Source organism: Petaurus breviceps, unplaced genomic scaffold (assembly GCF_028583685.1).
Source record: "Petaurus breviceps papuanus isolate PSGF00001 unplaced genomic scaffold, PetGlider_PUasm1.0 419, whole genome shotgun sequence".
In the NCBI taxonomy this organism is placed as follows: Eukaryota; Metazoa; Chordata; class Mammalia; order Diprotodontia; family Petauridae; genus Petaurus; species Petaurus breviceps.
Window position 1 is genome coordinate 7,253,454 of NW_027186324.1, and position 23,467 is coordinate 7,276,920.

Below are 23,467 nucleotides of genomic sequence, written 5' to 3' on the forward strand. Positions count from 1 at the left end.
CCATTGCGTGCATCTTAAAACACTAGTCTGAGAACCTATTTCATGGGTTGGGAGATAGGGGCTATCATTGCCCCCGTTTTACAGATGAGGAGACAGACACATACAGAGGTTAAGTGACTTGCCCAGACTGCCAGAAGGGCCATCACACAAAAGCAGCTTGGGGAGCTCCTCATCCGCCTCCCCAGAGCCCACTCCCTTCTTGCTCTGCCCCTTCCCCGGACTCTCCCCTGTCTTCTATCTTCCTGGAACCTTTAGGGCAGACATTTCCAGCTTCCTAGATGACAAACATCTCCCTGCCTCCAATGTCAGAGGGGGCAAACAGTGAGTGGGAGGCCTTATGGCTCCCTATAAAACCATCTGAGCATAGACTGTGCACACAGAAAAGACTGACCTGTGCTGCAGCGAGAGCTTGATGTGACAGCACACCAGGCATTGGGGTCAGCCTCTTGCAAGGCCATCCCCATCCCCATTCCTTCTGAGATGGTCTTCACAACACCGTGCCTGGGGCTCTGGCAACATCCCTCCTTACAGCCCTTCTCTGCCCTTCCTAGTCCCGTTCTGGACACACCATGCAGATGACGTGGAACTCTCTCTCCCTCCTATCTCTGATGTGAGATTTGGACTTAGGAAATCACTGCACGCTTTTTCAGAGGGAACATGAGAGCACTTGGGATGCCATGACTCTGAATTAGAATGCAACATTTCAAGGACAAAGATAAATTGTGCCTAGGAAACAAGATCTCACTGTCACTATACAAACACTCCTAAATCATGACTGCATGTGACTGAGTTCCTAATTGTCTTCATCAGGTCTTCATATTGCTTATTAACAATCTACTGAGATATAAAATAAGATCCCATAACAAGTCATCCCACCATTAGACTTCAAGCCAAAAGGATTCATATTAGGTGGCATAGAGGTCCACCTTCTCTCAGAATAAATCGAAAAGCTGGTAATGAGAGAATTCTCTGTTCCCAGTGCCACTGTTAGGCCATGATACTCTATTGTTTCACCAAGAAAACTTCTGCTTGCTTAGCTAAAATTATTTTTTCATAGTGTAATAATGGTAATAGCCAATGTACAGATGTTATAATGCTTTAGGGTTTGCAAAGTGCTTTACAAATGTGATCTCATTTAATCCTCACAACAACACTAGGAAATAGGTGCTATTATTGACCCCCCCATTTTACACATGAGGAAACTAAGGCAGGCAGAGGCTAAGTGACTTGCCCAGGATAGCAAAACTAGTAAGTGTCTGAAGCTGGATTTGAATTCAAATCATCCTGACTCTAAGCCTAGGGCTTTATTCACTTCATCATCTATTTAGGAATATTAAAAAAGTGTCTCTTTTCACCATGCTGATCCTGACTGTCATGGTTGGTCATTCACTAATATTGTGATAATAAGTGCATCAAAAAAGAAATAGTCATAGTAGGGGCAGCTAGGTGGGGCAGCAAATAGAGCACTGACCCTGAAGTCAGGAGGACCTGAGTTCAAATCTGGCCTCAGATATTTGACACTCACTAGCTATGGGACCTTGGGCAAGTCACTTAACCCCAATTGTTTTGCCTTCCCCCCTCCAAAAAAAAAAATATAGCAACAGAAATAGCCACAGAGTAGACGCTAAGTAAATGCATGTTAATCGACTGTTTAATCTTTTGACTCCAAACCAGTGCTGTCTCAATCATACCACACTGTCTCTCATTTAGATTCAGCTCCCATCCTCGACCCCACCCCCCAAAAAGGGGTGTAAGAATCAGTGTAACTTGGATACGTAGGGGAACAGCTTAATTGGAGAACTGCTGAACAAATTATGGTACATGAGTGCAAAGGGAAACTAGTGTGCTGCAAGAAATAGTAATTCCAAGGATGGTTTCAAAGAAAACTGGGAAGATTTGCATGAGTGAACAGACACAGATGCAGCCAAACGATTTGTATAGAAACAACACTGTCAGATGACAAAAAAAGACAAGAATTCTGGTCACTTCAGCGGTCAGCCACGTCTTCAAGGGATCAATGAGGAAGCATTCTTCCCATCTCTTGACAGAAGTGGTAGCTACAAGATGCAGGACTAGACTTTTTATTTACCTGACTATATTTTTCTATTACAAAAGGATTTTTTAAATCTTTTTTTTCCATCAGTAGGAGGGTTTTTCACAGATAACACACAAGAGGCATCGGAGTTTTGGGCTCCAGCCTGTACCAGGTTCACCTTTGATCTGGTCAGACAGGCAGACATCTTTGGGGGGGGGGGGGCTAATGATCAGCTTTATTCTAGTCTAATCTTCTCAGAAAGGCTGCCCATAATGGAAGTACCAGCTCCCACAGCATTCCCGAATCACTCTTCTCCCAAGGGCCAGAGAGAAGGGGGGGCAACTACCCCCACATCTCGAAGTGGTCGATCAAGACAGGCACAGCTTGTCCACTCCCCTAAATCTCCTCATGCTCCAATGGGGGCTGCTTAAGGCAGGTACATGCATTCCTCTATGCATTACCCATAGATCTCCACTATGGATCCCCTGTGGGCTTTCCCCACTCACTGAGCATCTGCCCACTTGCTTTGTAGGGCGACAGACAAAGAAGGCATTTTTGCCAACATTAAGCTCACAAGTTAACTTTAGCAAGGTTGTCATTCTAAGCAAGCATTATAAATATCAATTATGTTATCGTCGGTGCAGACTCAGTAGGACTGTCTGTCACTGTGATTCCAGGAATCCTTGGGGCTATTCTGAGAGTAATCATCCAGCACCTACAAAGCAGACATTGCCATAGTCATGGATCCTGAGAAACTGAACTCTAAAAAGGATAACAAAATCCTCCTTCCATTCCGTGGGATGGAAGATAAAATAATTGTCCGTTGAAAATAGACAAAATCGACAATTCTACCAAAATTAATTTACCTATTCAGTGCCATGCCAACCAAACTACCAAAAATCATTCTATAGAGCTAGAAAAAATAATAACAAAATTCATCCGGAAGAACAAAATTATACACAGTAACAACAGCATTGTGTGATGGCCAACTTCAATAGACTTAGCTCTTAACAATGCAATGAACTAAGACATTTCCAAGGAATTCATGATGGAAAATGCTGTCCACATGCAGAGAAAGAACTGTGGAGTCTGAAGGCAAATCCAAAGCACGTTATTTTCTCTTTTTTGTTCTTTCACTCTTGCAGTTTTTCCCTTTTGTTCTGATTCTTCTTTCATAATATGACTAATGTGGAAATATGTTTAATATGATTGTTCATGTACAGCCTATATCAGATTGCGGGCCACCTAGGGGGAGGGGGAGGGGGAGGAAGAAAAAAATTGGAACTAAACATCTTGTAAAAGTGATTGTTGAAAACTATCTTGGCACATTCTTGGAAAAAATAAAATAACTATTAAGTGGAAGAATTTTTTTTTTAGAAAGAAAATAGACAAAATTTGAGGAAAAAAGAAAAGTTCAAAATTTATCACCTTCAGTAAGTTGTCCCTCATCTCTACCTCCCTGATAACTCCTTCAGTCAGTGTCCTATCAGCACTTACATATTCAAATTAAATTAATTTTGCACAAATATGCTAATCTAAAACATCATTTTATATGTGCGTTTCCTGGTCTCCCCAGCCAGGCTAAGTTATATCAAAGCAGGCTCCATCTCTCTTATTTCTATCTATGCCCATAATGTTTTGTTCTGGGTATCATAAAGGCTTCTAAACTTTGACCAGAATAAATTTTAAATAAAAGGTTAATTACAACAAAGTTTTCTTTACCCTCCTGGGAAGGTGGTTTCTAAAGGGTGTTAATTATTCTCTCATGATGAATTTATCAAATGCTATCATCGGTCCATATCAAGTAGTAATGGTGAGCACAGCACTCCAGATATGAATTACAGAATCACTGCAGAATCACATTGACTGGTTTGGGGGGTTAGTATTGCTGTGATGATAGTTTTTTTTTCTCTTTTAAAAAATTCTTTATTATAATAGATGGCTTCCTCAGCAGGGAGGGTGAAAGATACACTCAGTGATGGAGATTATATATATATATATGTATATATATATATACACACACACACACACACACAAAACACATGTTTAACATGATATAATATGTACCTATTATTTGAATCATTTTATAGGCTTATAGTATTTAAAACCAGAAGAAACCTTAGAAGTAATTCAGTCTTAAACTTTCATTTTAAAGAGAGGGAAATAAACTCCCTAATATCACAAAAGTAATCAGCAGGAAAGCAAGGATTTAGAACAAAGCTTTCTGACTCCAAAGCCTGTGCTCTCATAGAGCCCCTTTCTATCAAATCACCTCAATGAGGATTTATGAAATGGGACTATACAGCTCCTGCCCTCAATGAGCTTACATTCTACTGGTGGGCGGGTGGAGGAGGGATTGGAAAAGGGGAAAGTACTAACAAATAGGGAACTTATCAAAGTATTAAAAAAAAAAAACAAGGCCTTGCAAAAAGCACTGATTTTCCCACCACATATTTGCAACATTTCACAGCTGAACAAGTTTGTGTTTGGCAACGCAGAGTAGCAGCAAATCGGCCAGTATCGAAATCTTCAGCTGAAAAGAGAAATACTGTTCTAATGATCGCCTAATTAGGCAATCTGCTTCAGTATTCTCGCCTTTCATTTCCATGACTCTTAAACTGGAGGTTTTTAACCTCTACACCACACTGCAAAGGATGCCTTTTTAAGTTTTCAGGGAACTTATCTAAGTTAAAACTTCCAATATTTCAGACAGGATTTCAGTTGTGTCTGTGGGTATATTTCAAAGAGAAACGGGTGGGTCAATAAGTATTTTTATGGGACCTCCCCAAGAAAATAGTAGGTTGGTCACTTATCCCAGACCACTTTTACTCCAACCCTTTCCAAAAAGGAATTGTGTATCTAAGACAAAAATAGCCGAACCCACCTGAAAGCATCTTCTCAGTATTCTTTCTTCTCCCCAGCTCCCCCATCAGACTCACAGTGACTCACAGGCGTATACATGGGGCTCATCTTGGGACCTCCCTGCTGCAGAAGCTCCATCCACACACCCCAACAAAGTGGACAGAACTTACCCTGTGTCTCAAATCCCCCAGTCCATCCATGTGCACCCCTGAGCCCCATGATCACTCTCCTTCCCAGTGGCTGTGCCATCTCATCTGGGTGCTAGCTGACCCTAAAGGGTAACACATCCCTTTTCCTAGGTCAGGATATTGTCCACAGAGGTCCAATGTTTTCTCATGGAAGAAGGGCACCAACCGCTCCCACATCACGACATTTCCCATTTCCCATCTCACTATTTCCCATCTCACTAGTTCTTCAGTGAGATCCTATGCTCCCCTGTGTTAGGCTGAGATCCTCCATTTCAATTCGCCAGATTCAGTCCCTCACTTCTACTGCCTTTCCCATTATGGCCTAGAGACTCTAAGCCACGTTTTTGTAGCAGTGGACTTGGTCTACTAATTCCTCCCACATAGTGAGGACTAAAGGACAGGGGGCTATTTCTTTTCAAAACCACTTCAGCTGGGAATTTATAATTCTACGTGCGCCTCACAGCATAAAAAAGCAACAATAATCCATAAAGACAATAACATAGAAACTACTTAGAATTCAGAGCTCAAAACCAATGCATCAAAAGTTTTAACTTTGTAAGACAGAAATGAAAGAAGGAATAAATAATAGTATATCAATGAATCGGGGAATGACTTCATTTTTTGGCCTTTGAAATGGTGCTTGAACTTGAAAAATGACAGCCAATAAGAGGTTTTCCATTTACAAAGAAGAGATAAATAAGATTGTACATGAAAAGACAAGTCTGTATTACATTTAGTTTTTTAAGGATGTGATGCATGCCACACTTTAGTTCCAAAGTCGTTCCAATTGTCTTTTATTCTGTGCGAACCTCCTCATATTCAATCTTGTGTACTCTTTTTAATGCCTCACTGACACTCCTTTCAAAAAATAAAACTTTCATTACCCCTGCCCCAAATTCTCTCCCTCCACCAATCTTTAAAAGCCCACTCTTTTAACTAATGAACAGTTAAGCAAAGCCGTCCCCAATGTACAGCTCATTCTTCACCTCTATTCTATCACCTTGTTAACCCATCTCATTATTGATCCTCTGCAGTTCTGACCCGTCACTGCATTGACCAGAATTCTTAAGTCTGTAAAAGCTGCCATCTCTTATGATGCGGTCACCGTATAAATGTTTCTCCTGATTTTGCTTACTTCATTCTGTATCAATTCATCCAACACTCAGATTTTTCTAAATCTGTCCCTTCATACTTTCCTACTTGACAATAAAAGTATATTAGATATCAGTTTTATTGTTATACTAGCAGGGCTAAATTGTCCATTTAGATATTTAGGGCTGTCTATTTCTGTAAAAAGTATTTTGTAGTTGAAATCATGTGATTCCCCTGTATGTATTGGTAAGTGAACACAATACATTTAATACTTATTTCGAATGAAACTTCTTGTACAGTTTTGCTGGTAAATATGCAGAAAGGCTAATGATATGCATGAATTTATTTTATATCTTGCTACTCTGCCAAAGTCATTGTTTTAATTTTAGATTTTTTTTTTCTTTTTGGAGGGCAATTGGGGTTAAGTGACTTGCCCAAAGTCACATGGCTAGTTTTTGTGTTAAGTGTCTGAGGCTGGATTTGAACTCAGGTTCTCCTGACTCCAGGGCCAGTGCTCTACTCACTGTACCACCTCACTGCCCCTTAGATGAATTTCTAATGCTCCATAACAAGGCTACTACATCATCTACAACAACAATAACAAAAGTTATTTTTATTATTATTTCCTCTTTGCCTGTTTTTACTCGTTAAATTTCTTTTTCTTGATTTACTGACACGGCCAGAATTTGGTAATAGACATCCTTCCTTTACCCCATTTTATTGGAAAGACTTCTAGCAATTTGCCACTGCATATAGTACCCATTCTTGGTTTCTTTAGATCAATACTATTTATCCTATTAAGGAAAGTTCTTTTTATTATGCTTTTAAAATGTTTTTCTTAACAGAAATAGATAATGTATATTTATCAAGTCTTTCCTACATCTATTAATGTAATCATATGGTTTTTATTATTTTGTTATTAATATGTTCTATTATGCTCACAGTTTTCCTAATATTGAAAAAATCCTACATTCTTGGTATAAATCAACCTGATTTATAATGTTTAGTTATTTTTATATGTTGTTCAATCCACTTTCCTAATATTTTATTCAGCATTTTTACATAGTTATTCATAATATATTTTTACATAGGGATACTGGGCTATCATTTTATTTTTCTCCTTTGTCTCTCCATGGTTTAAGTATCAAGATCATAAAAAAGTTTGGAAGAAACTCTTCTTTTTCTATTTTTACACATAGTTTATGTAACATTAGAATTAATTTTTTCTTTGAATATTTGATAGTTTGCTTGTAAATCCATCTCATAATTATATTTTCCCTGCTTTGGGACTTCACTTATGCCTTATTCAATTTTTTTCCCTGAGATTTTATGCAAATTTCCAGTTTCTTGTTGTGTTCATTTACATAATTTCTTTTTGTATATATTCTTCCATTTCATTTAGATTTATCGATGCTGATAAAAACATCAAGCAAAATAGTTTCTAATAATTTCTTTTAATATTTCATAATGCAAATATATTGTGAATTCTCCTTTTTAATTTTTTATATTCATCAATTGGTTTTCCTCTCATTTTTTTTCAATAATCAGACTTGTCAATTTACCCATTTTATTATTTCCCAAAATAATCAATTCTTTATCAATTTTTATCAATTTGTCACTTTTTGTTTAACTTTATTAATCTCACCTTTTATTTTTAGAATTTATATTTCTGTGTGAGAAGTTTTTTATTTATTTCTCTAGGATTTTAGTTGCATGTCTAATTCATTGATCTCTTCTTTTCTCTTTTTTGATTAGAATGTTTAAAGATAGTCATTTTCCCCCTTACGACTGATTTGGACTGCATTTCAAATTTATGAGATGTTGTCTCATTATCATCCTCTTTGATGAAATTAATCTATTGCTTCTGTGATTTGTTCCTTGAGCAATTTTTAGGATTAAATTATTTAGACTATGTTTAAGTTCAAATACTTTCTTCAAAGACCCTTAATTGATTATAATTTATTATGATAAAGTTAGCAAATGATATGTTTATTATTTCTGCTTTTTAAAAAATTGTTTATGATAAATTTTCTTAAAAGTGCCTTATAAGTATGAGAATATGTACATTCCTTCCTATTCCCATTCGGTCATCAAAGAATTCTCCTATATAACTTTTCTAAGGCTCTGTTTGGGTCCTTAACTTCTTTCTTGTTTATTTATTTCTATATTTTTGCTAGATTCATCTAAGTCTAAAAAGAGTACACTGAGAAGCTGCTAAGTGATGCAGTGGGTAGAATGCCAGGCCTCAAGACAAGAAGACCTGAGTTCAAATTTGGTCTCAGATACTTGGTAGCTGTGTGACCCAGGGTAAGTCACTTAACTTCTGTTTGCCTCAGTTTCCTCATCTGCAAAATGAGGATAATAATAGCATCTAACTTCCAGGATTGTTGTAAGGTTCAAATGAGATAATTATTATAAAGTGTTTTATTGAGGTCCCTACCAGTTTTGCTATCTTTTTCTCCTTGTAATTCAATCTTTATTATTAACTGTTCCTTTAAGCACCTTTGTATTCTATGATATTTGGTGTACATATAAGTATATATTTATGTGTATTTGTGTGTGTATATATGCATATGTGTGTATACAATAAAGATATGTGTATCCATATGTGTATATAAAGAAACATACCAGTATATGTGTATGTGTATATATATGTATATACACATATATAGATACATCTAATTCTGATATTGCTTTAGTATCTATACATTAAAGTGTAATGTGAATTCCCTATTTGAACAATATTTTCTTAATGTAACTTTATCAGAGGTGGTGATTGCCATTTCTTTTTTGAGTTCAGCTGAAGGATAGTAAATTCTGGTCTTGCCTTTCATATTAACACTGCATAAGGCTTTACAACTGTAAACATGATCCTGTTGCATTCTGCTTTCTAATCCATACTGTTATCTTTTTTCCATTTTCTAGATGGGTTCATATTCAGAGCTATGATGCTAATTTCCTTTCTTTTGTTCCCTTTGCTCCCTGCCCCCTCTTTACAAAGGAGAAAGTGGAGGAAAAAAAGGAATGTGATCAACACTAGTGATCTGTTTCCACTAAACTGCTTCTCCTCTCTAACCCTTAGCCAAATTTCAATGCCTAGTTCCTACTCTTTCCTTTTGCCTTCCTTCCTTTCTTTATATCTCTTCTCTCCTCTGTGTCCTTTCTCTTTTCTTTCTCTATCTCTGCTCTCCTCTTTTTTCTTTCTCTCTCTTCTATTTTTTCTTTCTCTCTCTCCTCTCTTTTTCTTTTTTCTCTTTCTCCTGTACCCCTCTTATTTCTCTTTGACATTTTTATGTCTTCCCTTCTTTCTCTTTCTTTCTTTTTTTTGAGGGGAGAAGGTAAGGCAACTGGGGTTAAGTGACTTGCCCAAAGTCACACACCTAGATAAGTGTCAAGTGTCTAGGGCAGCAGTTGAACTCAGGTCCTCCTGACTTCAGAGTCAATATGCTATTCACTTCACCACCTACTTGTCCCTCTTTTTCTTTCTTTTCCTTTTTTACTTTCACTCTCTTTCCACTGTCTTCCCTTTCTGATCTATCCTCCAAAATTCACATTTTTTTGTGTGTGTAATTATTCCCTTCTAATTTCTTCCCTCCCTTTTAAACCCCTCTGCCTTTTCCCCTGTCTTTGCCTGTTATCCTGTTGAATTTAATATACAACTATATCAAACTTTTTGTATGTTTACATATATTGGTATGTGTTTGCATATGTACATGTACGTACACGGACATGTATACATACTTTATTTTTATATGTTTACATATGTGATTGAACACAAATCTCCTTTGTTTCAGATGAGCATAAGATTTATTTGGTGCCATTCTTCCTTCCTCTTTCCCCCCAGTTCTGTATGGGTCCCCAACCTTCTTCCTCATTTCCTTCCCCAGTGTATTCATTTGTCCAAGGAATAAAATTTCACAACAGAAAAAAAAAAACTCTCTTGGCACAGAAAACTGACAGACATGTAAGGCTGCCAAGAAGGAGGAGAGATTCTGAACTACAGGGGAGAGAAAAGAGACAAAATAAGGAAAGAAAAAGGTAATAAAATAAATTTTAAAAAATCACTAATATAAGTAAAACCTCCAAACAAAGAACAGGGTGGACAAATGGAAGTGAAAAAAGTGAAGGAGAAGAAAGGTTTCAAGGAAAAGTTACATCAAATTAATTTAAGCAAGCCTAATCACAAGGACAAAATATTAGCTTAAAAGAAGAAGGGAATAAAAACAACTAAAATATTAGAGAATCAAACTGAGGACAACACAGATCTAACTCTCTTAACTTTATGTATAAATGGACTAACTGAGCCAACAAAATGAAAGAGAGAGGTAAAAAGAATAAGCAAACAAAACTCTACAATCTATTGTTTACAAGAAGGACATCTAAAAAGCATACACACACAGAACCAAAATGAGAGGCTGAAACAAAATTTACCATATATCAGATGAATCCAAAACACAAGAGTTGCAATCATGCTAGCAGACAAGGCAAAAATAAAGATTCATGGTTATCAATAGAGACAAACAAAAAAATTATATTATACTTAAACAAAAACAATATATAGTAAACCAATACCAATATTACACATATGCACCAAATGGCACAGCATTGTACATAATGGAAAAGTTAACTGCATCACAAAAATATCTATTAACACTAAAACAGCAGGAGACTACTGCTACTTGCTCATATTTGCTCAGACTTAGACAAATCTAGGAAAGGCAAATGAAAGGGGGAAAATGGAACTACGCTGTAGTGATAATTTAGACTAAAATATTTGGGGCATCTTCTGAATGAGAATATTCAAGATATACATATTTCTCAACAGAACACAGTACATTTACAAGAACAGATCATGTGACAGGGCACAGAAAAATTATCGATGTAAAAAAGATATACTAAATATACATCCTTGACTGACCTTAATACAATAAAAAATAGCAATGAATATAGAAATCCCAAGCAAAAAAATAGACCTAAATGGAGACTTAATAATGGAAGTCTGAACAATGACAGCATCAAAGAACAAATCATAGAGATTATTAACACTACATGAAGGACAATAATAATGATGAGACAACATACCAAAATTTCTGGGATGCAGCTAAAGCAGTCCTCAGAAGAAAAATTATATCCCTAAAAATGTAAGTTAGCAAAATGGAGAAAGTGAGGATTAATTTACTGAACACGTAAATTTTAAAATTAGAAAACCAACAAATAAGTAAAATCAAAATAAGCATAAAAGAGGAAATCTTCACAATTAGAGGAGAAATAGGTAAATTAGAAATCTGCACTGATTAAGTAAGACTAAGAATTTTTTTCCAAAAAACTAACAATGTTGATTAATGTTTAGGTAAGCTGCTTAAAAAGAAGAGGAAAATAAAATGAACAAAATTCCCATGAATAAGGCAAAAATGAAACCCAGAACAAGGTGATTAATTAATTAGTTAAAATGAACAAGGTAAGAAATAAACCCAGAACAAATAAAAAGAATTATCAGAACCTCCTATAGTTATGTGCCAATGATACTGAGAATTTAAAAGAAATAGAAAGTTACCTACAAGAATATAAAATACCCGAATTAACAGAATACCAAATAGGGATCTTAAATAATCAAATTTCATAAAAGGGAACTGAACTGATCATAAGGAAACTACTAAATGGGGGGGGGCCAGTTATTGAGGTAGATTTACAGAAATCAATCAAACTTTTAAAGAATAACAATACCAATCTCTCTTCTCTCCTCTTTCTCTCTCTTTGATTTCCTTCTCTCTCATTCTCTCTTTTCCTTTCTTCCTTTTTTTCTTTCTTACCAGTTATTCAGGAAAATTGAGAAAGAAAGCACTCAACCAAACTGCTTTTATGAGACAAATGCAGTCTTAATTCCCAAACCAGGGAAAGATAAAAGAGAAAACTGTACACCAATACAATTAGACATAAGTATTTTTTTAATATGATAAAAAGTAAATACCTAAAGGGGCAGCTAGGTAGTGCAGTGGATAGAATGTACACGCCTGGGGTCAGGAAGAATCATCTTCCTGATTTCAAATCTGGCCTTAGACACTTCCTAGCTGTGTGACCCTGGGTAAGTCACTTAACTCTTTTTGCTTTGGTTTCCTCAACTGTAAAATGAGTTGGAGAAGGAGACAGCAAACAAGAACAGTATCTTTGCCAATAAAGCCTCAAATGAGATCACAAAGAGTCAGAAATGATTGAAACAACTGAACAATGACAACATTGCATACAGGTTTAAAATAATTGAAAAGAATATCAGCAGAACAGGCTAAACAGGGCAAAAGCAGAAATAACTGATCTTTCTAACCCAGTATATGATGAGCCCATAAAGAAAGTCCCTAGGAAAGAACTCCCTATTTGAAAAGAATGCTGGGAAAACTAGAAATGGTAGAAATCGTGTTTAGTATTTTGTACCATATACCATAACAACTTCAGAATGTATAAGCAACATGTTTATTAAAAGGCATGTCATTGGAGCAGCTAGGTGGTGCAGTAAATAGAGCACCGGCCCTGGAGTCAAGAGGACCCGAGTTCAAATGCGGCCTCAGACACTTAACACTTACTAGCTGTGTGACCTTGGGCAAATCACTTAACCCCATTTGTCCTGTCTTCCTTCCTCCAAAAATAAAGCCAAAAAAAAGTCATGCCATTAAAACAGAAGAAAACCACATCAGATACCTTTATCAAATATTGCTGATTACCTAGAGAGACAGAGAGATAGATGGACATATACACATCTACATAGTACATACACATATATACACACACATATACACACACATATATACACAACTAGCAGAAATATTTATGACCAAAATTTAGTACCTAATAGAAGTATATAAACAAGTAGTCCTCAAAAGAAGAACTGAAAACAATTTACAGTCATGAAAGAATGCTCCAAATCACTAATAATCAGGGAAATGATGTGATAGTAATGGCATTTAAAGATTCCCCTGTATTGGCTTGGTTTTTCAAATTGATTGTGTTAAAACCCAGAGCTTGTTAATCCCACCTGTGGGATGGACTTGTTGATGTGAAAAGAGAGTCCTGAACTGGGAGGAGCTGGTGACATAGATTTGGAGAGACAAGAGAGAGGCAGAAGAACTTTTTTTTGGAAGCAGCACCTCGTGGAGAGAGAGAGACTAAGAGAATTGCTGGTGGCCACTTTGAATTGCCCTGGACTTTTGAGACCTGCCCCCTGAGCTGCCAAGGACTGAGGAGACATGGCTGTTTTGCTGGTACTTTGTCTGTCTGTTTTGATGTTCTTTTGCCAGATTTGTCCACTGGTGAAAGACAGTCCTGTTGTTGAAGAAGTCCTGGAACCTGGCTTTTGGTTAAGAAGCCCTGAGACTGTTCTGCAGACAGAGAGTGAATACTGTCCACTGGTGAAGGGCAGTGCTGTTGTTGCAGGGGTCTGGAGACTGTCCTGCAGACAGAGTGAATACTGTCCACTGGTGAAGGACAGTGCTGTTGTTGCAGGGGTCTGGGAACCTTTCTGTTGGTTCAGAAGCCCTGAAGAAGGATTTTCTTGTTGTATGTTTACAGAAATCCTGGGAGAGGGTTTTGCTAATGTTTTCAGGGGTTCTAGGACTGTTCTACAGACAGAGGATGAATTGATGAAGGGACTGGCAATGTATCTTGTGGCCTTGCTGAGCCTTGTCTTCCCAGGAACTAAGATTGCTGAGAACTTGCCTCGTGTCTAGATGAAGAAAAGACCTCCATTTGGGTATTAAGTGCTGTGTTTAAACTTGATGTAACTCTGGGGTAGATTCAATTGAGATCCAGGGGTGGGGAACTTTTGACCTTTTGGTGCTCTGTGATTGACAAATGAAGGTACTCTACTTATGTTTGGAAACTAATCTCCATTTGAGAAGAGGGGCTTTGTGGTGGACTAAATGAAGGTATAGCCTAGGGGTGGAGAAGTATTTAGACCTGGGACTTTGTAATTGATTGAATGATTGGAAGGTCCTGGGGTGGGGTAGTCCTTGGAGATTATTTAATCACGTTTAGTAAATGCTGTATTTGGAATTATGTCCTGTTTTGATCTTCTCTGTTCTTGGTTGGTCACTGAATAAAATGGAGAGCCCCTATGCTGGTATTCTGAACCTGGGAAGTTGCCTTTCCTTGGCATTACATTACATTATTAGCCAAAAGTTTAGAGACAAAGTAGATACCTATTGATTTGGCGCTGGTTAAACAAATTTCAGTATATGAATGTAACTGAAATACTGTGAAAAAAGGAAACAATGAATAATGGATGGATTCAGAGAAGGATGGGGAGGCATGAACTGATGCAAACTTAAATAAGCAAGAACATATTTCACACATTTCTGACAATAAAATAGCAACGGCAACAGAAAAATCAAGCCCAGATTCTCTGAAATTATAAGGACTGGGGTTGGCTCCACCTTCATTTCTTTGCGGAACACTGGATATAATGCCAGAATTTTGCAACATATCTCCCTGAGAGCAGAGACTGGCTTTTCCCCCTTCTGTATTTCCAGTGCTTAGCACAATGCCCAGCATATGTTACTGTTCAGTTATTTCAGGCGTGTTTGACTCTTTGTGACCCCATCAGGGGTTTTCTTGGCAAAGATACTGGAGTGGTTTGCCATTTCCTTCTCTAGCTCATTTTATAGATAAGAAAACTGAGGCAAACAGGGTTAAGGGATTTGCCCAGGATCATATGGTTAATAACTGCCTGGAACTAGATCTGAATTCAGGAGGAGTAGTGTTCCTGACTCCAGGCTGGGCGCTCTATCCATCGCCCCACCTAGCTGCCCTGTCTGGCACATGGAAGGTGCTTAAAAAATATTGACTGATTATTTTTCCATAAGTATTTTTCTCCTTTTTATATTCTGTGTTCCAGGGGACAGCTCTCTGAGAGGGGAAAAGAGAAGGAATGCTTTAGGAAAGTATAAATAACTTAAACATCACCAATATATTATTTTTAAAGTTTCTTGATGATCACAGAACACATAGTATCAGATGACTTTCAAAAAACTGGAGAATTTGTTACAAAGTGAGATATAAAAACAATGCATTGGTCTACTAGGGAGTTGGGGGGAGAGAAGGGCATAAACAGTCCCCTTGTTCTTGGAAACGGAGAGGTTTGTCTCAACGGTGAGTGTTGATGGAAGGATTCCAATGGAAAAATTCCATTGGAATCATACTGAAAACAGACCTAGTTGCATTTCCATCAGCAAAGGTGAAGCAGGGTTTTTTTTTTTTTTTTTTGGTGGGGGGAGGGAGATGGAGGGTAAAGAGAGGAAAGAGAAAAGCTAAATCATAGCTGTAGAGGATTAAGAAGCCTAAAGGTCACCTGGGCCAACCCATTCTTTTCCCAAATTGGAAAGGTGACCCCCAGAAAGGTGAAGTTATTTGCCCAATTACAATGTAGGCTGTAGGTACAAAGCCTGGAAGTCAAGCTCTGGTCCTCTGACTTCAAAATCAGTGATTTTTTTTCCTTCATGAGGTAAATACCATCCTTATCCAACAGGAAAACCGATCCTTCCCTTGGGTTAAGAAGACCCTTTTCCAGGGGCAGTTAGGTGGCACAGTGAGTAAAGCTCCAGCCCCAGAGTCAGGAGGACCAGAGTTCGGATCCAGCCTCAGACACTTAACACCCACACAAAAAAACTAGCCATGTGACCTTGGGCAACCCCAATTGCCCTCCAAAAGTCAAAAATAAAAAAAGAAGAGTATTTTCCCCAGCATGAAACCAGAACACCATTTCTTCTGTAACCCCCTTCTGCTTGCTTTACACTACAAAAAGGGTGGACTTTATTCATAGACGGAGTAGGTCTTTGTGTATGTGGTACAGATGATGCTGGAGCTTTATTCCACCTACATCTCTCTCTGTATCTGTCTCTCTGTCTGTCTCTGTCTCTCTCTCTGTCCCTCTCTGTCTCTCTGTCTCTCTCTCTCTCTCTCTCTCTCTCACACACACACACACACACACACACACACACATCCCAGTCAGGTGTCACAGCATCTTAAATCTCTTATTCAGGTTAAGTCAGACTAACCTCATCTACGTGAAAGGCAGTACTAAGTGCAAAAAACCCTGGTGTAGTTCATTCATCTTGACCACATTTGGGGTTTTCTTGCTTGGCAAAGATACTGGAGTGGTTTGACATTTCCTTCTCTAGCTCACTTTATAGATAGGGAAACTGAGGCAAAGAGGAGGAAGTGACTTGCCCAGGGTCACACAGCTAGTATGTGTCTGAGGCTACATTTCAACCCATGAAAACAAGTTTTCCTGATTCCAAGACCCAGTACTCTATGCACTACACCACCTAGCTGCTACACTCACCTGGTTATACTGTCAACTAATTGTATGATCTTTACCTCCCTTAATTTTCTAATCTGAAGGGTTTGAACTAAATCTCAATATCTTTGACCTGGAGCTGGAGACTTTACAGGCCACCTAATCTAACCTCTTAACAGGTAAAGTGACAGTCCTGGAGTCAGGAAGACATCTTCCAGAACTCAAATCCAGCCTCAGACACTAGCTGTGTGACTCTGGGCAAGTCACTTCACCCAGTTTGCCTCAGTTTCCTCATCTATCAAACAATCTGGAGGGGGAAATAGGAATTAGAAAACCCCACACAAGATCAAGAAGACTTGGACAGAACTGAAATATGATTGAACAAAGGCACCAAATCCAACCAGCTGTTCTTAGTTCTCATGATCATCTTCCCCTATGGACATCTGGGAAACTCCAGTGCTTCAGCTCCGTGTACTAGAGGATGTGGGGCCTCCTTTGGAGATCCTCTCTACTCTCGTGGCTTCAGCTAACCTTATGCCATTGGTGACCCCATCTTTAGCTGCAGATCTCCAGTCCCACCTCTCCAAATGATCAATTCACATGCATTTACTAAGTGCCTAATTATGTCCTAGACACTGAGCTAAGCTCTGAGAATACAAAGACCAAAGTAAAGCAGTCTTTGCCTTCAAGGGAGTTTACACTCCATCACTAAAGACGACATAATTCAATAAGGGGGCAGCTAGGTGGGGCAGTGGATAGAATACCAGTCCAGAAGTCGGGAGGACCTGAGCTCAAATTCAACCTCAGATACTTACTTGCTATGTGACCCTAGCCAAGTCACTTAAACCCATCACCCCCCCCCCTCAAAAAATTAAATAAATCTATATAAAATAAATGTGAGGCAAAAGTTTGAGGGAAGGATGCCAGTAGCTCAGGAAATGGAGAAAGGCTTCATGTAGAAGATATCAACAGCAGTTTTGATGAAAACAAGACAGAAATGAAATGCATTCCAGGCCTGGGAAAGGTGTGCAAATGGCAGGAGGAGAGGCCAAAAGGCTAGTCAGGCTGAACCACAGTGTGGGAAGGGAAGTAAAATAATTGGATTAGAAAGCTAGATTGAGACTAACAAAGGTAGGTTGATTGTCCATAGATTTCCATTTGCCTGTCAAATTTACGATGTCCCCAAATTAACTCATTATCTCCTTCTCTGCATCCCTCACCCCAAACTTGCTTCTGTCAGTGGCACCCCTACTTTCCCAGGTCGATATACGCAGGCTTAAGATCTTAGACTAATATTTTGTTCCTTCTTCCCCTTCAATGTCCACATACAGATACCACGTCTTGGCCATTTTTCATTCTCCCTAGTCCCACCATCACTGTCTATTATCTTACACCCTGCTGCTTAGAAGGGACTTTTGGCAATTTCAGTCCACTCTGCCTGACCCCAAGTGTGCTGTTTCTCAGGTTTCTATACCTGGTGTGCATGGAAGGACGCAGAGGTGTACAGCGGCTTGAGTCAGAGAACCTGGGCTCAAATCCCCCCTTTGACATCTAAGCACATCATAACCTCCTGGGTTTTTCATCCGTCAGATGAGGGAATTGGACTAGATGGGTTCTGAAGGCCTTTCTAGCTGTATATCTATGTCCCTATGAACATTTTTATTTGTTTGTTCTAATTTCTGGCCAGAACTGTGATTTTATCAGTATAGGGAGCTGGAGAGAGATTGCAATACAGGTCAGCGCCTTCTTCTGAAACGTACAGCCACAGTTAGCACCAGGGGCATCAAGACAGCACCTGATCTGACCAGGGTCACACAGTCAGCATGTTTCAGAGGCCTTCCCAGCTCAGGGTCTGTCTTCTATCTACTACACCAGGCAATGGCCTTTCACCTTGAACACAGTCGGGGGTTCATAGATTTTAGGTGGACTGATGAACGAGCTGAACAGCCTTCTTATGGCTTCCATGATTCCTGGCTCCCCACCGTTCCTCAGACTTCCCTTAGTCTGATTTTCCTCCCATGTCATGATATGTGTATCTTACATATGCTATCTGTCTGTGTGTTTCATCATGAATACTTTCCTCCTCAAAAATCTTCACGGCCCAGCCTACTTCCTTCCCGCCTCATCTGGTCAGACTCTTTTGTCTGACTTTCAAGACCTTCTGATGCCTGGCTCTGCCCTAACCCTCCAAACTTCTTTCCCACTCCTCAAAAACACCCTCCAGTAGGGCAATCTGGAACTATGCCCAAAGGGTTAGAAAAATGTGCATGCCCTCTGACCCAGAAATACCACTTCTAGGGGCTGTGTCCCAAAGAGATCGTACAAATGGGAAACACATGTACAAAAATATTTATAGAAGTTGAGGGGATAGCCATCATTTGGGGAATGGCTAAACAAGTTGTGGTATATGAAGGTAATGGAATACTATTGTGCTGTAAGGAATGATGAACAGACGGACTTCTGAGAAACCTGGAAAGACTTGTATGAACTGATGCTGAGTGAGGGGAGCAAAACCGGGAGAACATTGTCCACAGTAACAACCACAGTGTGCGATGACTGACTTTGACACTTAGCCCTTCTCAGCAATGCAAGGACCTAAAACGATTCCAAAGGGCTCGTGATAGACAATGTCATCTACATCGAGAGGTGCAGAGCAAAGCAGACTATTCTCTTTTTTGTTTTGCTTTGTTTTCCTTTCTCATGGTTACTCCCATTCATTCTAATTCTTCTATACAACATGACTAATGTGAAAATATGTTTAACAGGAATGTATATGTAGGGCCTAATATAGGATTGCAGGATGTCTTGGGAAGGGGAAGGAAGGGGAGAAAATTTAGAACTTATGGAAGTGAATGTTAAAGACTAAAAATAAATAAACTAAAATAACACACACACACACACACACACACATACACACACATACACAACATCTTCCACTGTAGCCAGGTGGGTTTCCTAACTACTTAAGAAACATTCGATGATCATTTCTGTCTTCATTCCTTCATTCCTGCCTAGAATGTCTCTTTTCCTTTTCAAATCCTATCATTTAGGATACAGATTGTGTCCTACAAATGACTCCTTGAGTCTTCTCCATTCTCTTCCTACTGCCCTCAACGATCTCCCCTCAATGACCACAATGCTGTATAACACAATGTGGAACTTTTTAACACAACCTTTAAAAAAAGTGTTCAGCTATTGTTTCCAGAGCACTGGTCCCCTCTCCTGGGGTGCATGTAAATCTCCTAAGGGCAGAGACCCCTCTGTATCCACCACCTTCCCTGAGCAGGAGGGGCTCACAGCATCCGCAGGGGTGTGATGCTGTTAACACAGGTTCTCCTGAGGGCAGACCCATGAACCCAAACTGCCCCATCTGTGTGCTGACCCAAGGCAAATGCAGACTGCCAACACAGAGTGCTGAGTGGAGTCATTTCTTTGATGCAGTGTCTCGTTTTTTACAGAGTCATCAGGCAGCAGTTAATGAGCCAGTCTCTGCCTGCCCGCCCAGGGGCCAGTGCCAGCAAGGGCCCCACACACAACAGGCCCAGATGTCCAGCCCATGAGACGCATCCCCTGCAGTCCCACTCACATACGTATGTGTATCTACATACAGATGTACATGTTTACAAATACACATGTGTGGGTGTATATTTGTATGTATTCCTCTCATATGTGTGTGTCTTTACATGTGTGTACCTCTCCATATATATACACACACCGTTTATATGTGTGTGCCTATATCTATACAGACAATATGTTTACATGTTTGTCATGTATTGATATAAATGTCTGTCTCTACATATACATGAGTGTATGTATCTACAGTGTTTATATGTATCTATGTGTGTCTATATACAGTGTTTATAAGTGTGTGTATGTGTCTCTATATATGCAATGTTTATATGCATGTATCTTTGTGTGTGTCTATATACAGTGTGTTTATATTTATGTGTGTGTGTCTATAGACAAATACACATTTGTGCATATATGTGTTTATGTGTGTCTATAAATGTGTTTCTCTATAGACATACACATATGTGTATGTTTATGTACATCTATATACACAAACATGTACGCATGTGTATTGTGTGTATGTATGTATGTATGCATGCATATGCATGGGGGGGTGCTAGGTGGCACTATGGATAGAGTTCTGGGCCTGGAGTCAGGAAGACTCAATTTCCTGAGTTCAAATCTGGCTTGAGACACTTACTAGCTGCGTGACCCTGGGCAAGCCACTTCATGCTATTTGCCTCCGTTTACTCATCTGTAAAAGGAGCTGGAGAAGGAAATGGCAAACTGCTCTAGTATTTTTGCTAAGAGAACCCCAAATGGGGTCACAAGGAGTCAGACACATCTGAAAACGACTGAACATCAAACGTGTGTATACACATACACATATGTTTATGATGCATCTCTATAGACATATATATGCATACGTACACGTGTTTATATATGACTATAGAAAGACAGAGAGAAAGAGAGAGCGAGAGAGAGAGACAGAGACAGAGAGAGAAAGAGAGAGACAGACAGACAGACAGAGACAGACTGAGACAGAGACAGAGAGAGACAGAGACAGAGAAAGAGAGACACAGAGAGAGAGACAGAGAGAGAGACAGAGACAGAGAGAGAGAGAGACAGAGACAGAGACAGACAGAGACAGACAGAGAGACAGAGACAGAGAGAGAGAGAGAGACAGAGACAGACAGAGACAGAGAGAGAGAGAAACAAAGAGAGAGACAGAGAGAGAGAGACAGAGAGAGAGATAGAGACAGAGACAGAGACAGAGACAGAGAGACAGAGACAGAGACAGAGACAGAGAGAGAGAGAGAGAGAGAACCTGGGCAGGCAATTTAATAGATTTTTTTTATCCAATTTTTCCAGATGAGAAAAATCCCTCTAGCAATGCAGCTACACATCCACATGCAGTTACAAAACAAAAGTCCCTGGCTTATGGGCAGATCGTTTGTCTGTTTCTTCCCCCTTTAAATGGCAGCTGGTCTTCTTCTGACATGCTCTGGGCACAAGCGTCCTGCTCAGGGAGCTGCTGTGTGCGGGGCCCTGATGGCAGTCCCTGGGTTCACTGAAGACCTTCCGCAGTCTCCGCCAGACACTGTCCGTGGACTTTGACACCCGTGCACTTTTCCCACTAAGACCAGAGGCTTCAAAGAAGCCTGTGTCTGATGGGAACAACCGGAAAATGTGGCCAGTTGACGCTCTGCATGTGTGTGTGTGCACACATATGTGCACGGAAACCAGCCAGGAGTCTGCACATGCAGACATGTGCCATAGAGAGCTATGGAAACCGGACTCCTAGCTGCTTTCCATGATTCCTGCCCTCCACAATCCCGTCTGTTCTCCTCTCTCTCTCTCTCTCTCTCTCACACGCACACATGCACAAGCACGCACACGCATGTATGTTCTGCATGCTCACATACATGTACACCAATGTGCAGGCACAGACAGCGGTGTGTATAAGGACGCGCAGATGCACGCTGCACACATGAGCACGTGTGCACAGCGTGTGAATGCGTGTGCACACTTGTAAAGATGCACATGCCCTCCCACACAGAGGCACGTATGGAGCCTGCATCTGCACCTTCATTAACACACCGAACTCCCCAAAACAAAGCTCCGCGAGCGGCGCCTGTCCCCGGGGAGGCGCGAGCCCCCCTGCGGAGCTGCCCCGCCATCCCGGCTCCGGCTCGGGCTCCGGCTCGGCGGGGGGCCGGCCGCGGTTACTCACCACTCATCAGTGGGTTGGCACAGGCCTGCTGGGCGCGGGGCTGGGGCTTGCCCGCGCTCCCGCTGGCGCCTCGGCCGGCCATGGGGCTCGCCCGGCCAGGCAGCGCCGGCCGCATGCTCCCCGCCCCCGGGGGCCCCGGCGTGTGACTCAGCCGGGGGGCGCACCTGAGCGCCTGGGGCCGGGCTGCCCTCCCGACACCCAGGGCGAGAAGCGCATGATGTCACGTCCTTCCCCCAAACTGAGACCAATCGGTGAGAGCGCCTCGGAGGGTTATCAGGAAGGAAACTCAGCTGGTGACTTTGGAGAGAGAGGGATGGGGACACCGGCTGCAGCTGCCGCGCCCGGGTCCCACCCCCAGGTCACCCCGGGCACCAAGGACCTCGGAAGCAAGGCTTTGTCTGCGCCCTGACGGCATGCTCCAGCCCCCAGGCACATGTGGTCCTCATTTAGCGGGGCTGCCCTCTCCCTGTAAATGTGCTCCTAGGAAAAGAGGCTTTCTTTCCGCCCAGCTTTAAATCATACATAAGTGCACCAGTTATCATGGCTCGGGACTCCCTTTCTTACTCTTAGTTTTGTTTGTTTGTTTTTAAAACCCAAGACTGGCTGGCACAGGATGGTCCTAGCTTATTTATTTTTCAATGCATATGTTAAAGGCTTCTCCCATGCTTTTAAAATAAATACTCAAGCACGATTGCTCATTATGTGTCTTCCCATTTCTCACCTGTCTATTGTAAACTTATGGCATGAATTTCTTGTGTCTTGGTCATGAATTACCATATTGATATATATTCAATAAAGAGATGAAACTCCCAGACTGGAAGTCCAGAAAGTGGGGTGATAAAGCCTTGACTCTGCCACTAATCGGTCGTTTTTCCTCATCTATAAAACAAGGGGATTGAAACAGTTAACTCTGAAGGTCCTTCCTGCATCTGACTTCTAGAATTTCATGTAAATAAGCCTTTATTAAATTATCTCCAAACACTTTCCATTCCATTCATGAACACTTCCATCCTTGCTGGCCTTGTCCTGGGGGAGTTTTCAAATTGACCTGAAGCATATTGTGTTAGTTCCCACACATAAAATTAGACCATCATCCATGAAGAATATAAATAGGGTTAGGAAATGGAGTTGAAAGTTGAATGCAAAAAAAAAAAAAAAGAAAAAAGAAAAATCCATGATACCCCATGCATGTAAACAGGAGAGAACTGTTTTAAACCACCGAGGTCAGGTCGATTCAAAATTAACCTCATCTGGCTTCAGCTTAA

General features: G+C 40.3%; 1 protein-coding gene across 5 annotated transcripts in view; it reads right to left on the reverse strand.

Annotated features, from left to right (window-relative positions):
- ASB11 (ankyrin repeat and SOCS box containing 11) overlaps nt 1–23,467 on the reverse strand; it is a 141,301-nt gene that overhangs the window by 38,694 nt on the left and 79,140 nt on the right. Inside the window, exons 1-3 of one of the 5 annotated variants that reach the window (XM_069100669.1) lie at nt 22,203–22,237; nt 11,260–11,310; nt 10,609–10,649 (exon numbers count right to left, since the gene is read on the reverse strand). The exons of 1 other annotated variant lie outside the window; for it this stretch is intronic. In XM_069100669.1, coding sequence (XP_068956770.1) covers nt 10,609–10,648 — 40 coding nt within the window. In that variant the 5' untranslated portion in view covers nt 10,649; nt 11,260–11,310; nt 22,203–22,237. Of the gene's footprint in view, nt 1–391; nt 558–10,608; nt 10,650–11,259; nt 11,311–22,202; nt 22,337–22,366; nt 22,621–23,467 lie in introns of those variants that run through there. 3 more of the 5 variants (XM_069100668.1, XM_069100666.1, XM_069100667.1) reach the window with 3 other exon arrangements.